At 42.2% G+C, this 22117-nt stretch overlaps 1 protein-coding gene across 1 annotated transcript in view; it reads left to right on the forward strand.

The window, feature by feature from the left end:
- The first annotated feature begins 8740 nt into the window (after positions 1 to 8740).
- LOC146286794 (steroid hormone receptor ERR2-like) overlaps positions 8741 to 22117 on the forward strand; it is a 34182-nt gene continuing 20805 nt past the window's right edge. Inside the window, exons 1-3 of the mRNA XM_084699997.1 lie at positions 8741 to 9177; positions 18139 to 18554; positions 21580 to 21696. Of these exons, the coding sequence (XP_084556123.1) occupies positions 9128 to 9177; positions 18139 to 18554; positions 21580 to 21696 (583 nt within the window). The 5' untranslated portion in view covers positions 8741 to 9127. The remainder of the gene's footprint in view (positions 9178 to 18138; positions 18555 to 21579; positions 21697 to 22117) is intronic.

Genomic DNA, 22117 nt, shown 5'->3' on the forward strand with positions numbered 1-22117 from the left:
TTCTCACCTAAACTGTTAACCTCAAAGTTAGAGAAAGGGAATGCCCTTCAAAACAATGTCATGTGTCAGTGATATATCTGTAATCCTTCCATTTCGTGAATTTAAATGTTCATGGCATCATGGCATGGGATGACTGCAATTAGGCTCATGGATAATATTAATCGCAAACTTTACTTGTAAACCAAACCACATGAATTTTACATTGGCACATATGGTCACATTCAATTCACGTGATCACTGGATTAAGCTAAATGAATGTCAACACGTGGTCACTAACCTTACTTTATGTATTGTAAATTAGTTCAGAAAGTGTGGTGTGTACCGTACCTCAATAAATAAGAAATATGTTGTTTCCAACATGCAGTAGGACGTGAAAAATGGTACATTCACTTCTATTAAGGTATTCTAAATATACATACCTTTTTTTCTTGGTGAATTTTGCAGTGTTATCAGATGGATACAAATGGACGTGTGGTTGATTGTGCATGGAAAGGATTTTTTTCCCCCAGAAAGACATGCTTTGATTGGGTGCTTAAGATGCAATATTACTGAAATAGATGATAAGGAAGAAAAACTCACACATATAAATTGAGACATTCCCTCAATTGAAGGAAATACCCTCTCAAATGGTGAAATTATTTATTGATTTTCCTCCTGTCTTTCGGTCCAATGCCTTTGGGTAATTGCGTTGCTGCTGATGTTGTTGCATCCACCTCACAGTGTCCTAGTGCAGACACTGGGTACTGGTCCAGAACCAAGACCTCCTTGGTCCAGTTCTAACATCAGCAGAACCTAGTCAAAGCAAACCAGTCCCAATGCTCATGATGTTCACCTAAGGCTGTTCCCACCAGTGCAATTCTATAAGTATAAAAAAAAAAAAAAAACAGTTCTAATTAGATTTGGGCTTATAAAAAGCTATCCTATCTAGATTTGGGCTTTTACAAAGGAGTCCCATGTATATTTCGGCTTTAAAAAGGAGTCATATCTGGATGTATTTAGTTCTCGGTAAGAATGCTGTTAAACAGTCTATACAATATAAGAATAACGCTTACATTTACCAGGTGGCCCTTGCTTTGTTTTTAATAACCTTTTTATTTTTTACATCCTTCAGCACCTGAATTCTTTTTTCATGACTCTGGTCTCTTGTTTCCACAACGATGACCTCAAATGATAGGGTGAGGGGCAGAATGTGTGTATTGGAAAGCAGGAAGGCTAGCCCCACTGCTACTGTTGGACAACTGTCAACCTTCCATTCTCCATGGTATATTTAAACGGACACAACCTTTGACCACAAGGTCTCATTCCAAAGTGCTAAGTGGGTCACTAAATACCTCCATTGCTGGGCCGTTGAAATCGTTGACAGTTGTTTACAAATGGTCATAGAATACTGTATCTAGTACCTAATGTAGCACACATATCTTTTTAGGACAATGATCCTTTGGGCTTTTGGAGAAAGAGAGAGACAAACGGTGGTTGGCAGTCTTTTATTCCCAAGCCCTCATTAATGTTATTTTCTTTATTTAGTCCAGAACAAGAATCCTATATCCATCACAAAGTGTACCTTCAACACAGCCAGTAATTGTTTCTGGGTCTACTGGTGGGCTATATATCTGAGGATTTTAAGAAAGTAAACATGCTTGTTGAAATAAGCATAGAATTACTTCCTAATCATATTTATTCTGAAGAACTCTAAAATATCAACTTTCCACAGACAACACAATTACCCAGCATCTCCGACAGGAAACTGCAAGGGTTGAAATCGATTTACATTTTCAACACCCAAGTGTTATCTCACTCGCATGCATCATTGAAAAAACGAAATCATAAAAAACGAAGGTAAATTGCTCTGTGATTGTGGCCAGTGAAACCAATACTGTTTTCTTTGCTTTGCTAATTATTAATTACCCATCCTCCTGCATATGTGTTTATTCTCGGTGAGTACTAATTGTATTTGATGGATGACTGGCAGCTTTGACACCTCATTAGGCCAGATTAATTGAACAACACAATATTTATGTCTCAGCAATGACCAGTTATCCTACCATCTATCATTGAGATGATCTCTCTGATTGAAAATCACCGAACCGTGTAATCCTAATTATTTGGTATCCCAAAAAAATGTATAGCTTCTTGTGGCTTTTTTTCTGTCATGATGGTAAATTGGAAACGTTAAATGCATAACGAGGGGGAAAATGAGCAGAAGACACAATCAGCAAATTAATGTGGGTGAATGTTGGGCTGGGGGACAGGAGAGGGGGGGGGGGGGTGGAGGTGGGTGCTGGGGTATAGAAGGGCATATTGAACAACTGTGGTGCCAAACATGTACAAATGTCTGCCACTGAATGTTGTTATGGTCTAAGACCAACAGAATGGTGTCTGGAAGACCATATTGTACCATGTTCATGTACCCAGAAAATGTTGAAAGGATGAAAATGGTAGGTAGTACGAAATGCTTTATCTTTGTAAATAGGAAGAAGCCTCCAAGAAGCATCCAGTTGTAGTGTGACAGGATCCAAAATATTTTTTCCACTTTTGCTCTGCTTCTCTATGCTTCAGCCCCTCCCCTACCCTTCTCTGCTACATTCCATCATCTACAATCATTCTTTTCACTCAAAGAAAGTTAGTTTAGTGCTCCTGAATGTTACTGAACCCGATATAACCCTCTACTAACTTCTGCAAAGCTTCACCCCTCATGGGAAGAGCACAAACCGAAACCAACAGTACACCTACCTTACAGAAGCAGCAAGAGCAAAGCTTTCGCTACTGTACCATATGGAAAGCCTCCAGGAAGATACCTTTTTTCCAGGGAATGAAACTTTAAGTGACAGTACCCTAACACCAACATTATGCCTGACTCCCTTGTGGTCTTAGGGGTGCATAGAGTGAAAACGAAAGAGAAAGTTTCTACCCTGGATAGATTTGGTAAAATATGCAACTCATTTTCAAATACATACAGTTTTTTCCATTTACACACACAGAGATCACATACAAAGCATTTCAACAACACACACACACAGGCACACACAAAGCATTTGGAAACAACCTCTTTGAAACTGCTGACCATATTAAAACAATGGGAGGTGGACCATTCTTAGAAGCCATTCTATTATGGTCTTTACGCCACAGAATGTAATAAGTTTAACTGGCTTTTTGGGATTGTCTTGACACTTGTTTTAAAAATAGTATTTTGGAATCTAAACCGGGGAAGTTTAATCCCATTGAACGTGGCCGAGCCTGACGTACAGTAGAATACAAGATTATGCCATCCTAATATAGTCCTTCCACCACCCGGTTATTTTTATCTTCTATTAAGGCAGTGATATCCTTAAAGGCTGCCAAAATTATCCCGTAAAAATGCTGACTGGGAAATATGAAAGGTTCCAGGCGGTTCTAGTAAGCAATCTGCGCGCATGGTGGAGCAATGTGACTGCTGTGCTTGCTATACCAACAGGGGTGACCCCCGTTGGATGGGAGGTGAGACTAAATGAAAGTCATCCGGTGGATCTTAGGAGCCAAGTCTGGACTACCGGGCACCATAAATGAGATTTAGCCACCTTACCATTAATGATTCATAGAAGAATGCCGTTTTGAACGTCAATCGCACATTTGAATCATAATACACTCTTCAAGACATTTAAAAACAACCTTTTTGTGAGACGGTTTTATTTTGCTTATAGATATGCACCGTAGATGCAAATGCGCTTCAATCTTATTTTTAAAAAGCCATGGTCAAACTTTACTCAATTCTGTGTAAATTACATTCACCTTCCCTCCTCTCCCCCCCCCCTCCTCCCCCTGCTGTCATTTTACTTTAGCAGTTGTGTGGTGATTAAGTGCTTTCTGGCAGATGAGCATCGCCCATGTGGGTGAGGTGAGTACCCCACCCCCTTTTCTATTATCTGCTTTCCTGGACACAACATGTTGTGTTTTCAACAGTATATCAACTTATAAACACAGAATATATACATATATTTGGTTTCAATGAAAGCTGTTATTTGTTATCTTGGAAAACAATTAAGCATATTGTTAAATGCTTTAGGAGAAAACATTGCTTTTAAAGGAAAAACAAGCTAAATGGATTCCAATCGAAAATGCATATAATTGAGAGTAATTGTGAATCTGGTAATAGTTTAATCTTATACCTATTTCATCATAGAAGTTTGTTGATCCTATTGGAGCATTTAACCTTTCAAGAGAACTGCAGTGCTGGGAAAAGTTGCATCCAATACAATTATACAATCATTGACTGTTAAGAAACTATTTTTCCACAAACAATTTCAGTGAGTGACTACTGGATGTGCAGTAGGAGTGTTTTGCTGGCCCTGCCTAGAGATTATAAAGATATTATCCTTTACAGCCTGGGGAATAGCACAAGCTAAAAGGCTAATTTCCTTATCAAACACGCAGTGAATCATTTGAAATATTTATGAGGCTGCAAATTCAAGTTAAACATTTTTCAAAGAGAAGGTGATAATTGAAGTTTATAGTGCCCAGTGGGCTTTATGAAGAAAATGTTCATGAAGGACCCCTTATTCCACAATGAATGCAGAAAAAAAAGGTTTGGTTATTAGTAAGTTTAGTTCCTAGCCGTTTTAGTAGTAAATAATTTAACCTAACTTGCAATATAAATGTGTAGTCTCTGTAGACAGGTAATGAATATGAAGCTCTTGACATTATAGCTGTATAACAATTAGCCCACACATACTGTAGTTTAGTATGTTTAGTTTGCAATGGCCACATTACATTATTTTTTTCAGATTCTCTTTTCAGAGTTCTTTTGTCTTTTGATGTTATACAAATTAATTCTCTTTTAATGATGCAGCATGGATAGTAAAATGAAGGTTGTAAGTTAATATGAAAACGCTGTCCTTGAGTCCTAAACCTTCCTACGCTTTCATACACTCTCCATTGAAGCTTCCTGTGTACACTGTATGCTTCATATAAAGGACCTCATTGCTTGCAGCTTCAGAGCTTCACACTTCGAGTGTAGACCTAGCGAGCTTGCTGTGTGTGCAAGAGCTTCCCAGCTCTAAAAAGCTGACACCATGGGGGCTGTTTTTGCTAGCTATTCCATTGGAATGAACTTGAGATGAATATATTGATCCACCCTTGCATGACAATGACACAACCTAGCCTGATTTTAGAGGTGAATCCTGGATGGCGCTCCTTGTGTTATGCTGGCGACTTCAAGTAAAGGGGCCTCAGATTTAAATAGAGGAGCTGTGTATAAAAGAGATCAACCTTGTGTATTGAGTGTTTCCATGTGTGATGAGCTTTGTAGCTATACAACATATTCTATGGTAGCAGTCAAGATATATTAACAGAAAACAATACCAAAAACATATACAGAGCAATCTTAGAAGAGGAGAATATACAGGAAATAAAAAAGATTGAAGATTTCCTTTTGATGTTTTCTACAAACTTCTGTATCACTAAATTTCTCGTGGAAAAGTATTGAATGGCTTTTGCGACACAAAGAGATAAAGTATATGTTACAAATGTAGCTATCATAGTTACAGCTGTAATACAGGTCAATGTTCCAGTGACTTCGTATCAAACAGTTCTAACTCACGTATTAGCTTACACACAGCATTACTCTCTTAGCCTCCACTCAGCCATAAAGAGTAGAGGCACAAAGTTACTTTAGGGCACGGGGCAATTTAAATGTTCAGGTGACAGACGGGAAGCAGAAGCCACACAGTCTGAACTCGTATCAAGTGAATATACATGTAACTCATGGATTATGACTGACATCAGACAGGCAAGGTAGCTTTTTGACTCCATCATTTGAATTTGAACATTAAATCAAGAACGTATGACTACATTCTGATGAACAGAGGTGCTTGAGTGGTTTTGTTGGAATTGCTCTTCGTTAAATGAGAAATGAGAGAGCTGGAGATAGAGGCTAATAGCGTTTATTAACCCAGCGTGAACAGACAAGCGTGGTAGCACGGCCTACTGTTGGTCTGTTCCTAGTCACACAGTTGCCGTTGCCCAAGGAGGAGAGGACATAATAGAAATGACCAATTGCCCCGGCCGATTAATGCAGCCCCGCGGCTGAGGCAATTATCTTACCCTCCACTCCTCCAGTAGGGAGGGGCGGAATGAGGGAGTGCCACTGTGTGCTCTTCACTAACGTATGTGTCTAGCAGCACTGGAGCAATGGAGACCTGCTTTATCCAAACAGAGGACTTCTGGATTGGAGAAGAGAGGGGGGGAGAGTGTTGTATGTCTTGTTTTGATTAGGAGGTGGTCCTGGGTGTGACAAGGGGTAGTAGAATGAATCAAGGGAGGATTAAGTGAAAGTCTCTAAATTTGCATTCACATACCTTTTTCATTATTTATTCCGACATGGTCCAAGCGATGCTTGTTTGGGTTTGAGACTTCCTTTGTCAATGTCTGGATACAACTCTGTATGTTGTTGTTTGGTACAGAGGTCAGTGTGGATGTCAGAAGGTCTGAGACAAAAGGCCACTTACACTCATCAATCAGGATTTTAATTACAGACACTCTAGGTGACGGACAGATTGCGTCTCACTGCCCGCCACAAAATCTAATTACAGTTTATTGACAGATAATGATGGGGCCTTTTCATGTCTCAAAAACAAGGTGCTGATTGTGGTCCCGCCAAACAATGCCTAATATCAGTAAACGTCCTTATAGATGCTATTAGGTGGCTTTTGCCAGATGTATGTATCCCATGTCAAAAATAGTGCTGATCGGTCAATCATTTTTGGATTAATTTCCTTTTGTAAAAGAGGGATATTGGTTGTTTTATAGCATATTTCTTATCTCTAAGCCCCATTTGTGAGCAATAATTATTTCCATCTAAACCCTTATTATCTATTAGGTACTATGTACTGTGTCTGTTTTGGGTCTTAGAGCTGAAAATCAGTTTTGGGTAAATACAGACTAAATGATTGGATTACTGGTCCTTGGTTTGGTGGTAGCGTGATGGCGGGATTAGGGACTGCGCGGCACATGGATTTCCTGTCAGTTACCATGAATCAAATCCTCTCTCTGTTTTCTCTGTCAGAGTGAGCCAGGCTGAGAGGAGTGGAGGGTGGAACACACCCGAACACTCCAAATCCTGTTCAAAGACTTAAACCATGCTCCTGCTTTAAGTGTCCAGGGCATGAATAGAGACTAAAATAGAAAAGTTGACAGAAAAGGATAAAGTCAAAAGAGATGAGTAGAAGGTGATGGGAGAAGGGACCATTTTAAGCTTCCACTTATAACGTCAGGTAGTTTAGTGAATCGTATTTACTCATAACACAACCACACAATACCTCAAAACAAATATGTAAGTCTTCACAGTCAAACTGTGGATATTAGGTCAATGTCATTTTAAATAACTAGTGTTATACTTTGAGTGGCCTTTGGTTGTCATAATGTTTGTCTTTGTGAGACAAGAGACGGAAAAAACGCTTCATGTCATCTTAGCTTTTGGTCGACTTGGTGGAGCTCTCATGCACTAAAACAAAAACAAATCTCTTATATTGATTACGTCTGGATGCTTTCATCCGACCACAAGAATATCCTGATTTCCACGGACTCTGCCCAATGTAGACAGAACATTAAATCCCTGTTATTGATAGTTTGACTTGCTTATATTAAACCAATCAACTTAAGCTTGAGTTGATTCTGATGGAGACTGACATGAAAAGAAATGTATAATTTTGTACCTTTTATGTAAAAATACAGTTTGAAAATCTTTCCCTGAGGCCCTTGGCTGCGATGCCATGATCAATAGTAGCGTGTGATGGGTTTTGTATTGATCAGAAAAATGTGGGTTGATAGAGTATGGGAGTACACTATCTGTGTGTTTGTAATGTACGTTGAGACTGTGTCCGTTTCATTCAAAGTTTCGATATAAATTCAAATCTTACTATACCGACTACATTACTTTGTATCCCTCCTTGAGCTGAGATTGCACAGACATGGAAGAGGATATTCCTACAACGGAAAACTGTGAAACGCAGTCTGTGATTGCTGGCATTCTTTAGAAGTTAGAGGGTCTGTAAAATGTTAGCTGCATGGAAGGGAAGATAAAAGTGAACATGAAGGATTTTGCCCTGCTAAGCTGCAGCTGAGCCTGTTAAGCACCGTACATAAAGTCATGGCCAAACTCGAGGTTGTAGTAGGAAATGTGCAGTTCGAGAATTGACCGATATGACTTCAAGTCAGAAGATGAGGTTATTGATTCCATTCACTTCATGCGCATTGTTTAAAATGAAAAGGCGACAACAACAAAAATACGGACAAAATAAATGTTTGTGTTCATGTTTTGTGAATGTTGTCTTATAATTCAGCTTTGTGTAAAAAGGCTTTCTTTGGATGTTTGGATTTTTGGATTTATGTTATGTCCTAATTGGATATTATTTAGGTATTCTTATATCGCTTGTAACATTGTGTCATGATACAAATGACAAGAGAACTTTACTGAATGTGTTTATACAGTAGAGGATTATCTGTGTTGTGTGTTTAGGTCTTTGAGTGTGTGTACTTCACAGGATTCCCTTGTGAATGGCTGTATCCTGACTGGACGTCTGCTGGCCCCACCTTCTATTGCCGCCTGCCAACCCCCTTGGCTGCTGTAAGTCCGCCCCCCTCAGAGCCAGCCAACTACAGCTGCTCCATATTCATCAACCCCCCCCCCCTCTCCCCTCCCCCAGTCTTAAAGAGCCCCTGTCTGTGGAATGGAGACAGTCAATCCTCTCACTGACTCGGTCAGTCTCAGTGCGCTCTCACCATTGCTACACTCTGTCCATTCCTCTCTCTCTCTCTGTTTCTCCCCCTCTCCTTATCCTCCCCCCTTTCACTCTTTCGGCAGCCTCCTTACTTTTGTCATTTCTGTCTCCGCTTTCTCTCTTTGTCTTTGTCTTTCTCTCTAAGAGCCCACACGTCATTACACAACCTGAGGTACCTGTGCATGTTGGAGTGTGCTGGGTCGAGCGAGAGGTGTTATTTTGTCTGGGGAGGGAGCAGGGAGGGAGGGTGACTGCTCCTAGGAAGGTGCTCAACGGACAACAACATGTTTGCGAGTGTGATGGGGAGACTTTGGGACTGACTCTTTCTTCCGGCACTTTTCCTTGTTTCCCACACCTGGAATGCTTAACCTGGACTGATGGATGTTTCCGAACTGTGTATCCCAGACCCTCTCTGCTATCATAACCAGTAGGTGCATCTCTTTTCTATCTGCTTTTCCTTTTATTTTGTCTTTAAATGTGCTTGAACGCCGCAGGCTTTACACGTTTTAAATGAATCGGCATGGTAGTATTATTTTTTCATTTCTTTGTCAAAGTTGTGTGTACGTACATGTTTCCAATGCTTGCGGATGGTGTAACTTTGTCAGTGGTCTACGGGTCAAAGATTAAAACGTTTTCTAAAAAGTGCAGAAAACTCCCACTTCCATCATCAAGGTTTCCCAATTCAGCTACACGGTTTAAAATGTTCCTCGTCCAAATAAGCACAGGTCATTCATTCACACTCAAGGACTTTTTTCAGGATTAAAAAAATCCCCTTACTTAAATTATAACTGTTCCAAAATCTCTTCTTTTTTTGCCTGAGTAAAAAAATTGCATAAAGATGTAAAGTTGTAAATATTGGTATTTCTCGAATGATATACCGAGTATTTACAGTCAGTCGTGAGTTTCTGTGAAGCCTTTCAGTTCAGTCGCACCAGTGGGATGGCAGTCAGAGCTCAGTGTTTTGGGGAACCTCACTGCGCGCTGGCAGAGACAAGGGGACCTCCTGGGGCTCCTCTAGGCTATCGCCCCCGCAGCACTGGGTCAGGATCCAGGGCTTACCCTGAGCCGAAGGGAATATCAAGCACCAGATTAATCAGAATGATCGCCAGACAGCCATCACTAGCAGCTGTGTTTTATCAGGAGGCGAGCCAGACAAACCCGTGTCGGTTCTCGAGCGTGTGTGTGTGCGAGCGAGGCTGCTTGTGAGGGAGAGGGAGAAACCACGAGGGTGTGTATGGTGAACATGCATTAGTGTAACAGGCTTGTCTATACACCCCAGGGGTACAAGTGAAATAAATAGGACTTACTTGAGTGTTTAGGATACATTATACTGGTAAATTGAAGACTATTTTTTTGTGGTCTGGAATGTCACTAAAAGAAAGTAGCTTTTAAAAGGATGTGAAATTGTAACATGAAAAAATACCTCATGCCAACTTAAAGCTTCTTTATGATCACTCTGATCCCTTCAGTAAATGTCTCGAATTAACAGAAAAATTAAGTGGCTGCATTAAATTAAAAATGTAATTGATTTAGCAGACACTTCTATTTAAAGTGACATAACAATTATGCATAAATAAATTTGACACTATCATCTTTAAATAATTTGTTACATGGTTCCATATAAAATGCGAAATGGACAACATGTACCACCAGTTCAGCCTATGTCAGCAGAGTTTTATAAAGCGTCCAGCTGAAGTAGACTAAGATTGAGGAACGCTCAATGCTTACACTACTTACACTAATGCTCCCTACCTGTTGCATGTCTAGAAGAAAGTCCGGTCATTTAACGCTTGAGTGGAGAGGGAGACGCCTGGGTAAGCCTCTCTAAACTCCAGATAGGATGGGGGAGATTGAAACTTCTTGACACTTTTCATGGAGACTTTGTTTACGAGGGTCTTCACTTCACTTACAAGAAATACAAACACATATAAAGACGTGCACAGACAAACACACACTTACAAATTCGATTTTTAGACCTTATCAAACATATCAAACTGAAAGGAAATGTTTTTAATATGAACATTAATAAACATTTGGTGATAATTGAACATAACATAATGTATAATGTATTTTTTAAATGGCCAGGAGGGTTGCTAAAATGTTTTGTTATATTAATAATCTCTTTAGTAAATTTAACTAAACTCATTATTAGCAATTTGTCATCAATGTTTTTAATTTGAAGAAAATCCTAAAATACAATTATAAAAAGTAAATGATGGTTAATCTGCAAAGCATTCATACTCGTTTGAGTAAAGATTCAGTTGACAAGTTGAGCCCTGTTGATCACTGATCATTTTGTTTGTAAAACACAATAATCACCTTTTTGTTGGTACAGTGTAAGGATTAGTAAGTCTTGGTGTATCTAATATTTAAATGAAGCTGAATACTGTATTGATATTGATATTTAAATAACAATATTTGTGTTTCTGTGGGCTTAAACTGTATTACCATGGTCTGTGATTATAAAACGCTCTGGTGGGTTAAAAGATTGACACAAGATTTGTCCACAAGGTGAACAAACACTGATGAACCAACAATGGGTAATTTCTTTTGTCACAAAATGTAATTTGGTTCAATTCTCTCAGAACTTCAGAACACTCTATTTAAAAGGTCTCAGTCACTTTGATTGTGTGTTAGGCCGGCCCTATGACATGTCTAGCCATGCATCCTTTTTATGGTTTCACACTGTGTTCATCTCAAAACAGCATATGCTGTTAAACTCTTAAATACTGTTAAATAGGACAACAATCTAACACCTTTGTGAATTTTATTATGATGTTTCATGACAAAATGAAATAACTATACTTACATAAATGTATTCATAACAAGCGTATTTCCTTTTGTACATAGTCAGTAATGAAAGTGTAATATATCAGTACCTGTGCAGCACCTGCACGGTACATATTTGTTCATAATATATGTTCAGTATGTGATATACACTATATATGTTCAATTGTATTATTTTGACTACAGATATGAACAGATATGACAGAAATGAAGCTGTAACCACTGAAGCTTTTATTTACGTGAGAGATCTGCCACTTTTGCTACACTGGGGTGACCCGGCGCTGAGGTGTATGTGTGATATGTGTTTGCACACGGTTTCTATCTGGCAAAAGAGTGAGTGAGGTATAAGCAAGCGAGTGTGTGTGTGTATGGGGGGGGGGGGGGGGGAAAGGGGGGGTGGAGGAATGATTGATGAAAGGAGCATGGTGTTGAGTTTGTACCAGCTCTTCATGTGCCCCCTATCCCTCAGTGTTGCGCTTTAGGTGTGTCCGTACGACCATGTGTCATGTCTCAGTCGAGGAAGTACTGCCACAAAAAAACGGATTGGACTTCTTTAAGTGTGCTTATTGACCAATCAACTTGAATGTGTACCTACAATGTGGTTACCAAACTGTATTGCTATGTACTTACATGATAGTTCATGGAACCTTTATATTATGTTGCCAGAATTTACTTATGCGCTGAACATTTTCACACTCCAGTGTGGGTAAAGAGCTAAATAAACCAACCCACACACACACAACAGTAGAGCTCAGTAGGAGTTTTCTCCTATTTCTCTTAGTATCGCTTATTGTTTGACTTGAGCTTCCCAGAGTTGAAGCTCCTACACCAGTTGTCCCGGACCATGTGACCACGCAAACCCTGGACTTGGGTGAAGCTCGGTCTTTGAGGATGCACATCTGACCTCTTCTGCAGATGGATTGTAGTCAGTTTACGAGGTGACCCATACCCCAGAATATACTTAATCCTAACATGGGGGATTTTTTCCCACCTTATGAGCCTGAGGATAGAGGTTCAATGTCTGTAATGCCCACCTCTCACGCTACGCCCTCTGACAGGGGATAAGAGAGCTAATAGGTGTCTTCTCTCACACGCTCACACATTCTGTTCATGAGAGGTCCATTCATGGGTGAAATATAATGTTAGAAGCTTGTCAATTGACTTTGATATTTCCATACTGCAGTGTCATTAGGGAAGTCAATCAATTACAGAAATGTAACGTAGGATATTTGGAATCTACGTAGAGATTTCACTATTTCTGCATGGTATTTGTGATGTAGCATAAATCCCTTAAAGGGCTCTCCCATGAATGTTATTTCCATCTCCACAAATCAGTTTGATCTTGTTCGTAAAGATGAATCAGGTTTCAAACCACCTCATAATTCCTCTGTGATGATCTGGCATGTGCTTGTCATGTTTATCACTTGAGTTCAGGGACAGTCGAACGGCCAAAATGTAGGACGTTGCGTTGTATTCTACCCTTCTGTGACTGAGCTGGGGACTCTAGGGTTTTAGGTTACAGTCACCAGTGTTGTTTGTCATACTGTCCCTGAAATTTCCAAACAGACCCATGCAGCATTTTTTCTGGTTCCACTCAGTGTTCCTATACAGGTGCCCTTACCCAGCAGACAGTCTTGGAATACAGCTGCAGGAAACGCGCGCACGCACACACACACACACACACACAGAGAGACACAAGACTGGGAATCACATTCCAACCTGGGACCTAATTTTAGAGACAGCATATCATCAAACAGCCCTATGATATTATGGAACACCTGACTGTGTCTGTTAAAAGTATCTCATCGTTATTCAATTTAGAAAACTGTTCTTTATTCAGAAATGATAGATATGTATGATGATGACTATAATAATATAATGGATAGCAGATTTAGCGGTTTGTGGATCTGTGGCCTTCTGGCGGACACACTGCGAATAGCAAACTGGGCAGAAATAAATACATTTTTTAAATAAATCTGTCTCCATTAATCCTGAGCTGTTTTGAAAACTGTCAAACCAAATATAGCACATTATTAATTTTAAAAAGTCAATAGATCTACACTACGTAAGGCAGTATTACCTATCTGTAATATGAGTTTGCCCAACATCACACATACCTGAAATGGATCTTGCTCAGATTGTGTTGTACTTAACTTTAGGATTAGGACTGGAAACAGCAGTAACATAAGAGCAGAAATCCAATATGACAATCGATAATATACAATATGGTATTAAATACATTAGTTGTATGTGTGTTGCAGTTTTCCAGTTTTAATGCCATTTGGAATCAGACGAAGATGGAGATGTTGCAGGGATATGCTATACTGGTATAGGCCTACTGAATTTAAAAACATTTATTTTTGTTGTCACCCAACAGCCTGTTTACAGTCTCTGTTGAATGCCAAAATGGTACCATCTGTGCTATGTTGGTGAGTCTATCTGACTTCATCAGTGTAAACTCCTGTCTCACCCTTGGCAAATGGGGCACAGAATTGACCTAAGGAGTCACTGGCAGTGTACATAGATCACATTGCTAGGATCCATCTTGGTTTCTCCCAGCTCAGTTCAACTCCCTATCCACTTTACAGAGGGCAACATCCATATTGAAGTATCTCCAAAGCCATATGAGAGCAAAAAAGGAAGTAAAAATGCGATCCCCTATCCATGAGGGAGTGATCCATTCATTCATTAAGCTCATTGGTTGATACAGGAACCTAAACGGAAGCTGTGTGAGACTGCTATAAGTAACAGTAACCCGTGCGAAGGGAAACCAAATTTTAGAGTTTACTGATGGACAGGGAGAGAGCAGGTGGTGGAAAAGTGGTGTTTTTTTGTTGTGGCGCCCCGTTCCCCTGTCTTTCCCAGTCACCGAGTGACATGTTTATTAATGACACTGGCTGCTACGGCGCTGGTACTGTACAGCTTTGTGAGAGAGCGTTGTGTGTGCGCGCTACGGCATTGGCGGAGAAATAACTTCATTACATGTCGTGACCCCCCTTCTTGATGTAGATATATCCTTTAGGCATGCTGTCAAGGACTTTGAATTCATCAGAGTGTGAGCGCTCCCCTGTCTATGGGTCGTATTCAGTCAGATCCGTTTTCTGTAAGGCTGGGTAACGACGTAGCCTACCTCAGAGAGCAAGCTCGAAATGGAGAATTGAAATGGAGTTGAGTTTGTTTTATTGATCTTGTGAACACACATACACACGCGCGCACACACACAGAGGCCCATTACATCAGAGCACTGAAAGTGGGTTATCGTCCTTGATTTAATGGGCCTACTACGCCTGTTACGACGCAACACATTGTGAAGTTAATCCCTCTTTATCATGTTCATTTGCATAGCGTCAATTGACCGAAGTACTTACTGTATCTGCTTGATCCTTACTTGAAATTCAGTCCATGCCCTAATGTCATTAGGTAAATGCAAAGTTGTGTCGTTTACACATTTGGAAGAAAGAAAAGCCAATTTGCACCAGACTGGGGCTAGCCTGTGATCATCAGGGTTTGTTATTACTATGGAGAGCGCACCCGTTTGAAGGTAATGTTTCTAGGCAGTAATTGAAATGCTAAATAACGTTAGGATCGATGAGCCATCTCTGTTTATTTATGAAATCAATATCGTAACTGTCCCTCACGAGTCCCTCTCTGATTCCCAATGACGGACTAAGTCATTACTCGTTTAATTTTTTGCCCCCCACCCCCCACCCTCCTCGTTTTTGAAGGCGGTTAGGGGTGTGTTTGACTTTGCTGCAAGTGCAGCTTGACAGAGGTGGTGGATGTGTATGTAGATGGGGGTTGATGTTCCAGGTAAGGAGACATCATCCATGTGGGAAATCTATGCAATCTCTCCTTGTGGCAATGACATTGGAAGGACCAGATGCTGAAAGTGCTGTGTGTGTGCATGTGTGTGGTTGTGTATGTGTAATTCAATTACAGGTAGCTATAGCTACATATATAATATTATAGTTTTGCATGTGTAGTTTTTATTAATGCTTTTAGATAAAATAGTGTGTATAATGTGTGTTGTTGTAGATGTCTGTGTAGTCAGCAGACTTAAAAGATAAAAGGGTTTGACTTATTTTTCTACCTCAAACAATAAACACAATACAATCATTTTTGTTGGCTTGGTTGCCATTTGGTTTAAGGAATCAGTCTCACAAATTCAAGTTATTGCTAGGAGCCTGTACAAGTAGCTCTGCATAGTGTGCAGCTTCAGATACAGGATGTCATTGTCTTTGTCATATCACTGTGTTGCTACCTCTACCCAGTGCCATCCAAAGAGAAACATAGCCTTATTCCCTCCCCTTCCACAGTTCTACCCTGTTCCAGTCAGCCATGCGCCTGATGAACATTACAATCTCTTGTGTCAGAACGAAAAGGGTCGCCAGTTTTAAAGCTGATAGAGTTTGCCCCAAACAAGGACAGCCTATCATAGAAAGATTAATGAACTAATTTCATGCATGGTTCCTTGCCTCTGTCCCCCTGTACTTCATGTTCAAGCGTGTGTTTGCCGTCCTGATTTACGCCTTGTTCCGCACTACAAGCTTAACCCTTAACAATAACATTTCCCCTCCGTGGATAAATATATTGGGGAACCAAGATGGGGGCTAGGGGGCTGATTTTAACCCTTCATGTGTCATGGTGCTCCATGTTCGAATCTGTGTTTGAGAGGTTTTTTTTTTTCTTTTCGAGATTATAAGTCATTTTTAGACTTTTGCTGTGCTCACTCTTAAATACTCAGTTTGGAAAGTACATTTCATGGTTTAGAGAGAGAGATTCTGAATTTATGCAAGGGGGATATTCAACGCTGCCAGGGTGAAGCCTGCACGCAAGCCCACACACACACCAACACTGACACACATCCCCTGTCTTTCAGATACTGTGTACACACACACATTTAGTTCGCAAATGAAACTAACAGTTTAATTGTAAACACTGAGGCCTGTGTTTTGCACACCGGCGCAGTTCACCTGCATTATAGCGCAGTCACTGATACCGTGGTTTTTGACATTTTTGACCCTGTGTCCCTGTCATTTATTTGGAACAAAATGTTCATTCTGGTGGGTTTTTCTGTTGGAGGGGTAGCGTGACACGTGTCAGCCTTCACGTCCTTCACAGGGGCGGACAAAGCCCCGCTCGGCCACGCCCCGCTCGGCCACGCCGTGCTCTGCCCCGGTTCACTCGGAACCGGACCTCAGAGCAAAGGCGGAAACGGCGAAAGCCAGGTGACCTTCACGTCTCGCGCCCGCTCGGCTTGTGCCTGTTTTCTGCATGGAGGAGCAAACACACTTCCATTGAATACCGGGATAAAGGGGGAGTGGGGGGAGAAGGGGGCGGTAAAAACCGAGCCATACAAAAACCTGCGCCCAGAACACGCTGTACCACTTGGTGGGAGGAGGACGTAGTTGGGGTGGGAGGGTGGGGGTGGACCAAATTATGAAAGTAAAGCAGAAGCTATTTCTGTCTGGAAAGAATTGGTTGGGCTCGTCGTGCCATTATTTCATTCCAACAGATTTAAAGGGGACCATTAGAAATTTCCATTAAATGTAACAAAAAAACATCTCCCAAGTGTTACTTTGCGCTAAGTGAGGAATGAACTACTTTTTACATATGCCACAATGTACAATTCTATAGGGAATCCCTCCATTGGGCTGCAGAGGAATCCAGAATGATGTATTAACCATTAGATTGCCGGCACTCTCCTGACTCCCTCCAGTAGACAAAACATGCCCTCACAATTTGCTTGGTGTGAGTGGATTACCAACTGGATTCACCTGGAGCCTTGTGAGTCTTTCATTCACCACGGTCTTTGAATCAAGCCCACCAAAATGTAGTGTATCTTTGTCTAAAACTGTGTTAACAGTCCGATCTGATTAAAAATGCATAAGATATGTCTGGACTGTAGGAGGGAGGGGGGCGGGTCAGGGGGGTATTTATTCATGCCCCATCAGAAACAGGAAGGAAGGAGAGCTTGGGTCGATAGATCTGATCTGTGCCCAGGGGCGGGGGGAGGTGGCTATCTCCTTCTGCAGATATTGTCTGGACCTGATGACCTCACACTGTATGTCTATATATACACACGTAGAGATAGTGGGTGACGTCTTTAAGCTATATTTAAGCCTTTTGCTGGAGTCTTAGGGGCATCATTGATAAGACCACAGAGTTCATTAGTCAGGTTGGGACATGCCCCCCCCCCCATCCAGTCCCTGAACTTCTCCCTCTCCTTTGTGGTAACCCAGCACCAGCCACTGTTGAACCATGACCATCGATCTGCTCACGTAGAACCCATGATCTTACTGAAAGAGACACTTCTTTATCCATTAACAGGTTTCTTTCATTGGTCGCTCTCTCATTCTCGGGTCAAATCTCGTGTTCACAATAGCGTGGCCCGTTTAGTTGACCCTCAGAACCAACATATGTCTTCTGATTCGAATGTTTGTTTGATATTCACATGCACCAACGAAGGCACTCTTCCTTCATCCGATGAGAAAAACTTTTCGTCCGAAAAGTGTCCTTTTATTGGGACAGGCTCGCTCACAGGACTTAAATAAAGATACCGAGAGTGACGCTGTCTGTGTCTTTGTCCTGTGTTCGTCAGGTTGCTGACCAGAATGCCCTCAGAGGACCGCCACCTGTCCTCCAGCTGTGGCTCCTACATCAAAACCGAACCGTCCAGTCCCTCCTCCTCTCTCGTCGACACCGTCAGCCACCACAGCCCCAGCGGCAACTCCGACGCCAGCGGCGGCTACATCAACGGCCCCAACGGACGCTCGCACGCCCTCGACTCGCCGCCCATGTTCAACCCGGGAATGCTGGGAGGGGGCGGAGCCTGCCTCAGGCGCTACGACGAGTGCTCGGGCGGCGTCGCCGACGACTCGCCCATCAAGTGCGAGTACATGCTCAACGCCATCCCCAAGAGGCTTTGCCTCGTATGCGGTGACATCGCCTCGGGGTACCACTACGGAGTGGCGTCCTGCGAGGCCTGCAAAGCGTTTTTCAAGAGGACGATACAAGGTAGTTGTCCCTTTCTTTGTTTGACCTTTCAATAGTTCACCAGCTTGCCCGACACTCAATATTTATATCTAGTCAGCAGTTCTTTTGTGTGTTTTTAAGTCTAGGGTGACATGAGTCAACATTTAGTCAAGCCACTTCAGAGCCACTTAAGTAGAAGAAAAAGTAGGCAATTTTCATTAAAATCATCCTATTAGCAAGCAGACCCAAACAACATTTTTATTCATTAATTTCAAGGATTAAATTCAAAGTCAAAACTCAATTTACACATTTTATTTGGAGGGATATGATCAGGAGGATATCATTGTGAATGTGATCAGTACACAGCTCCTTGTGAGGCATGTGTGACCATACGTTGATACCTGTCCCATACCCTGGGCACTAATACTAATATGATTATTAATGTCTACTGAGGGCATTAAGGCAGAGACTCGAAATCTGATGTGAGTTGCCCCGTTGGCATCGCTTTTGCCATGTGTGTAATGTTCCAAACTAATCTGTCAAACTGACATAATATCCAGAATAAATGTGCGTATCTGCAGCATTTTTGACCAAAACTGGAGCATCAGACCTTTCTACAGATTTGTACTGTACCTTATTTGGAGTTTTAGAATGACCTGATGTGAATGGCATAATCAGATATTTGACATTAGACATCTATAAAATGAAGGATAATGAAGTTAAGGTATCCATAGTCTTTTCAACGCTCCAGACACTACAGATGCAGTCTAGATGTTTAGCGTGTGTACATTGCATACATCTTCCCCGAGCCCTACACACACAGTATCGCAAAGGCAAAAAAACCCGGAAAAAAGACGATAGGGGCCGCCCTGGCCATAGGTCGCGAGCGGCCTTTGTCAGAGGCTTTGCGTTATCCGTCCACAAATCCCCCCCCCTCCTTTTCCATTCTTCTTCTCCTGCCTGGACGACGGACCACCCTAATGGACCTAATCTGTCCGTCATTCGTCCCGAGCGCCGGGACTTTTCCGTCAATAACGATCAGCGTTGAAGGGGCGACTGTAATTAAGAAGCAGGCTTTTCACTGGGAGAAAGTCAACGGTGGCGGTGGGGGGGGGGGGGTGGGGGGGGTTGGTGGAGGTGGAAAGGGGGGGTCGGCTCGCCCCTCTGGGGAAGGAGGCCGAGGCCAATTAGGAGCTCAGGCACGTGGCGTCGGTGTGAGGAGGTGGGGGCAATAACAGAGGAAGGGGATAGGAATGAGACACAGAGAACTCCTCTAAATCAGAGGAGAGGGGGAACGAGGGGGCACTCATCGGAGGGAAGAGGCCCTTTAATGGAATGGTAATCAGGAACCGCGGGTCCCGACCTCGCAATGGAGGGGGACAAGGAGAGGTCCAGCTAGAGACGAGAGGGGGGGGGGGGTGCTTTGGGGAGGGTGGGGTAATGGATAATAGCATAGCATAATAATATATCAACATTTCCCGGGAAAATAAAAGAGGAAAAAAAAATGTAGGAGGTTGGGGGGCGAGACGCCCTCTGAGGGTAGAACAGGAGGTGATCAAGGATTGATTAAGGATGCTGCGAGCGTAAACCTTTTAAGAAATACATTTGACAATACAGGACTGGTTTGAAATTCTTATCAGGTGTGTGTATTTCTGTTTTGTTAGTGTTTGGCAGACCATCTCTAATTGCGTAAGTGTTTCTTCACATCTATGTCTTTCATATGAAATGACTGATTAACAAAATAGTGAAACTAATTCACACACACATATATACATATACACTTATATAGATATATATATATTTTTAATTATTATTAATGTATTTGCATTACCTTTTTTCAGAATATATTTGTTGCCAACCATGTGAGAGAGAAACGGAGGTTTCGAAAAACCCTTTTGTTCTCTAGATGCCCTGATTAACTCCAACAGTGTTTTTGACTCATGTAAAACTCCCTTGGCTTAGACCTCTCTAAATGACTTTACCCACCCCAAACTCTGTCAGCAATCTCTGCCAACCAGCTGGCATAAAGCCACAGCCCCCATGCTGTGCATGTGACCTCAATGCCACCCTTGATGCCAGGGATCCTGACAAATGTTGGCACCTTCTCCTTGACCAACTGGGAGGCACTGGCAGATATACAGTAAATGGCACCTGGTTAGCTTTTTTTAGGAACCTTTAATATATACTTGGTGTTTGGGGAAATCACTTACATGCTCAATCAAAGGATGGGGACTTTGTGGATTTGTCATTGATTCTCGGAGGTCATGTCAACTTTTTCAGAAGCACAGTTAGAATCCAAAACAAGTCGTTTTTGCTGGGAAGTCGAAGGGAGTGCAATAAAAGACTCATCCTTTTGTTACATCGAAGCGGATATGTCTGCGTTTCTGCCTGTTTTTTGGACAGTATGATTATGTTGCAACGGAATGTTTTTTTTTTGTTTTGTTCTTCCATTGTGAGCCAAGATGTGCCGAGACAGAGTTGAATAATGCATCGAGTCTTTCGCTACATGATACAGGGCATAAAGATTGGCACCATTACAACAGGGCCTGGTTTAGTTGGAGAACATTATGCAGAGTGCTCAGTTGTGTGTCCGTCTTCTAACTGTCTTCCGCTGATGGGAGAAAGTGGGGGGGTGGGGGGCTTACCCGTCGTCCTTTAGGATGCGAAGGAGGGGTTGGGAGAGGTTGTGGGGAAGCTAGCTGAGAGGACGCTCTGCATTAATGAAGCTAATTTATCGGAGGATTGGAGTGGGAGTGGGACGCAGGGGGCAGGGACGTGCTTTCGACGTGTCCCATCAAAATGCCACTATACCCTCCTTCAGGAATGTCACCCGAGATCACCTTGGGACAGTGAGCGCGTGTGTGTTTGTACGGGCGCGCGCGCCCTCTGTGTTTACGCGCACTCGGCTGAGTGAATATGTGCATGCGGACATCCATGCTTGCAGGGATGCATGTGTATTCCTTTTTCCTTCACACAACAAAAAAGGACTTTTGTCATCCCTTATAACATCCATTGAATACCAATGGGGGCCTCCACGACCTTTGAATGTTTTCATCGTCCTCTGCAGGAAATATTGAGTACAGCTGTCCGGCCACCAACGAGTGTGAGATCACCAAGAGGAGACGCAAGTCGTGCCAGGCCTGTCGCTTCATGAAGTGCCTCAAAGTGGGCATGCTGAAAGAAGGTGAGTCTCTAACGCCGTCATCTCTCCGTCCATAATCCCTTTTCTTCTTTCAGTGTCTGTAGATGTGGCTGGGAGGACATGGATAGACCGCAACAATAGATTGTGGGGATTAGACCATGGTGTTATCACTCAAATCATCTTTTTAGAAAGTGGCAGGTCGAGGAAGTCGATCTGCCTTAGAAGCCCTTCCAGAAAAAAACCTCTGTGGGACTTTTCGGTGCCTCCCCTGTGACGTTGTCACGGGACGATCCACCTAATTGTGGGGGAGGCTAGACGTTGCCCAGCGAGGAGATGGGGCAGTTGTCAGCAGCCGGAGAGAGGGAAACACTGTTGTGACATCATCTGCAGTGTTTACCTCCTCGCTGGGTTCGTCTGCAGGCTCTCAGAGACAGAGCGCGGCCTGGCCAGGGGCAGGAAATGT

This window comes from Hypomesus nipponensis, chromosome 6 (genome assembly GCF_054491055.1).
Source record: "Hypomesus nipponensis isolate SF chromosome 6, ASM5449105v1, whole genome shotgun sequence".
Classification (NCBI taxonomy): domain Eukaryota; kingdom Metazoa; phylum Chordata; class Actinopteri; order Osmeriformes; family Osmeridae; genus Hypomesus; species Hypomesus nipponensis.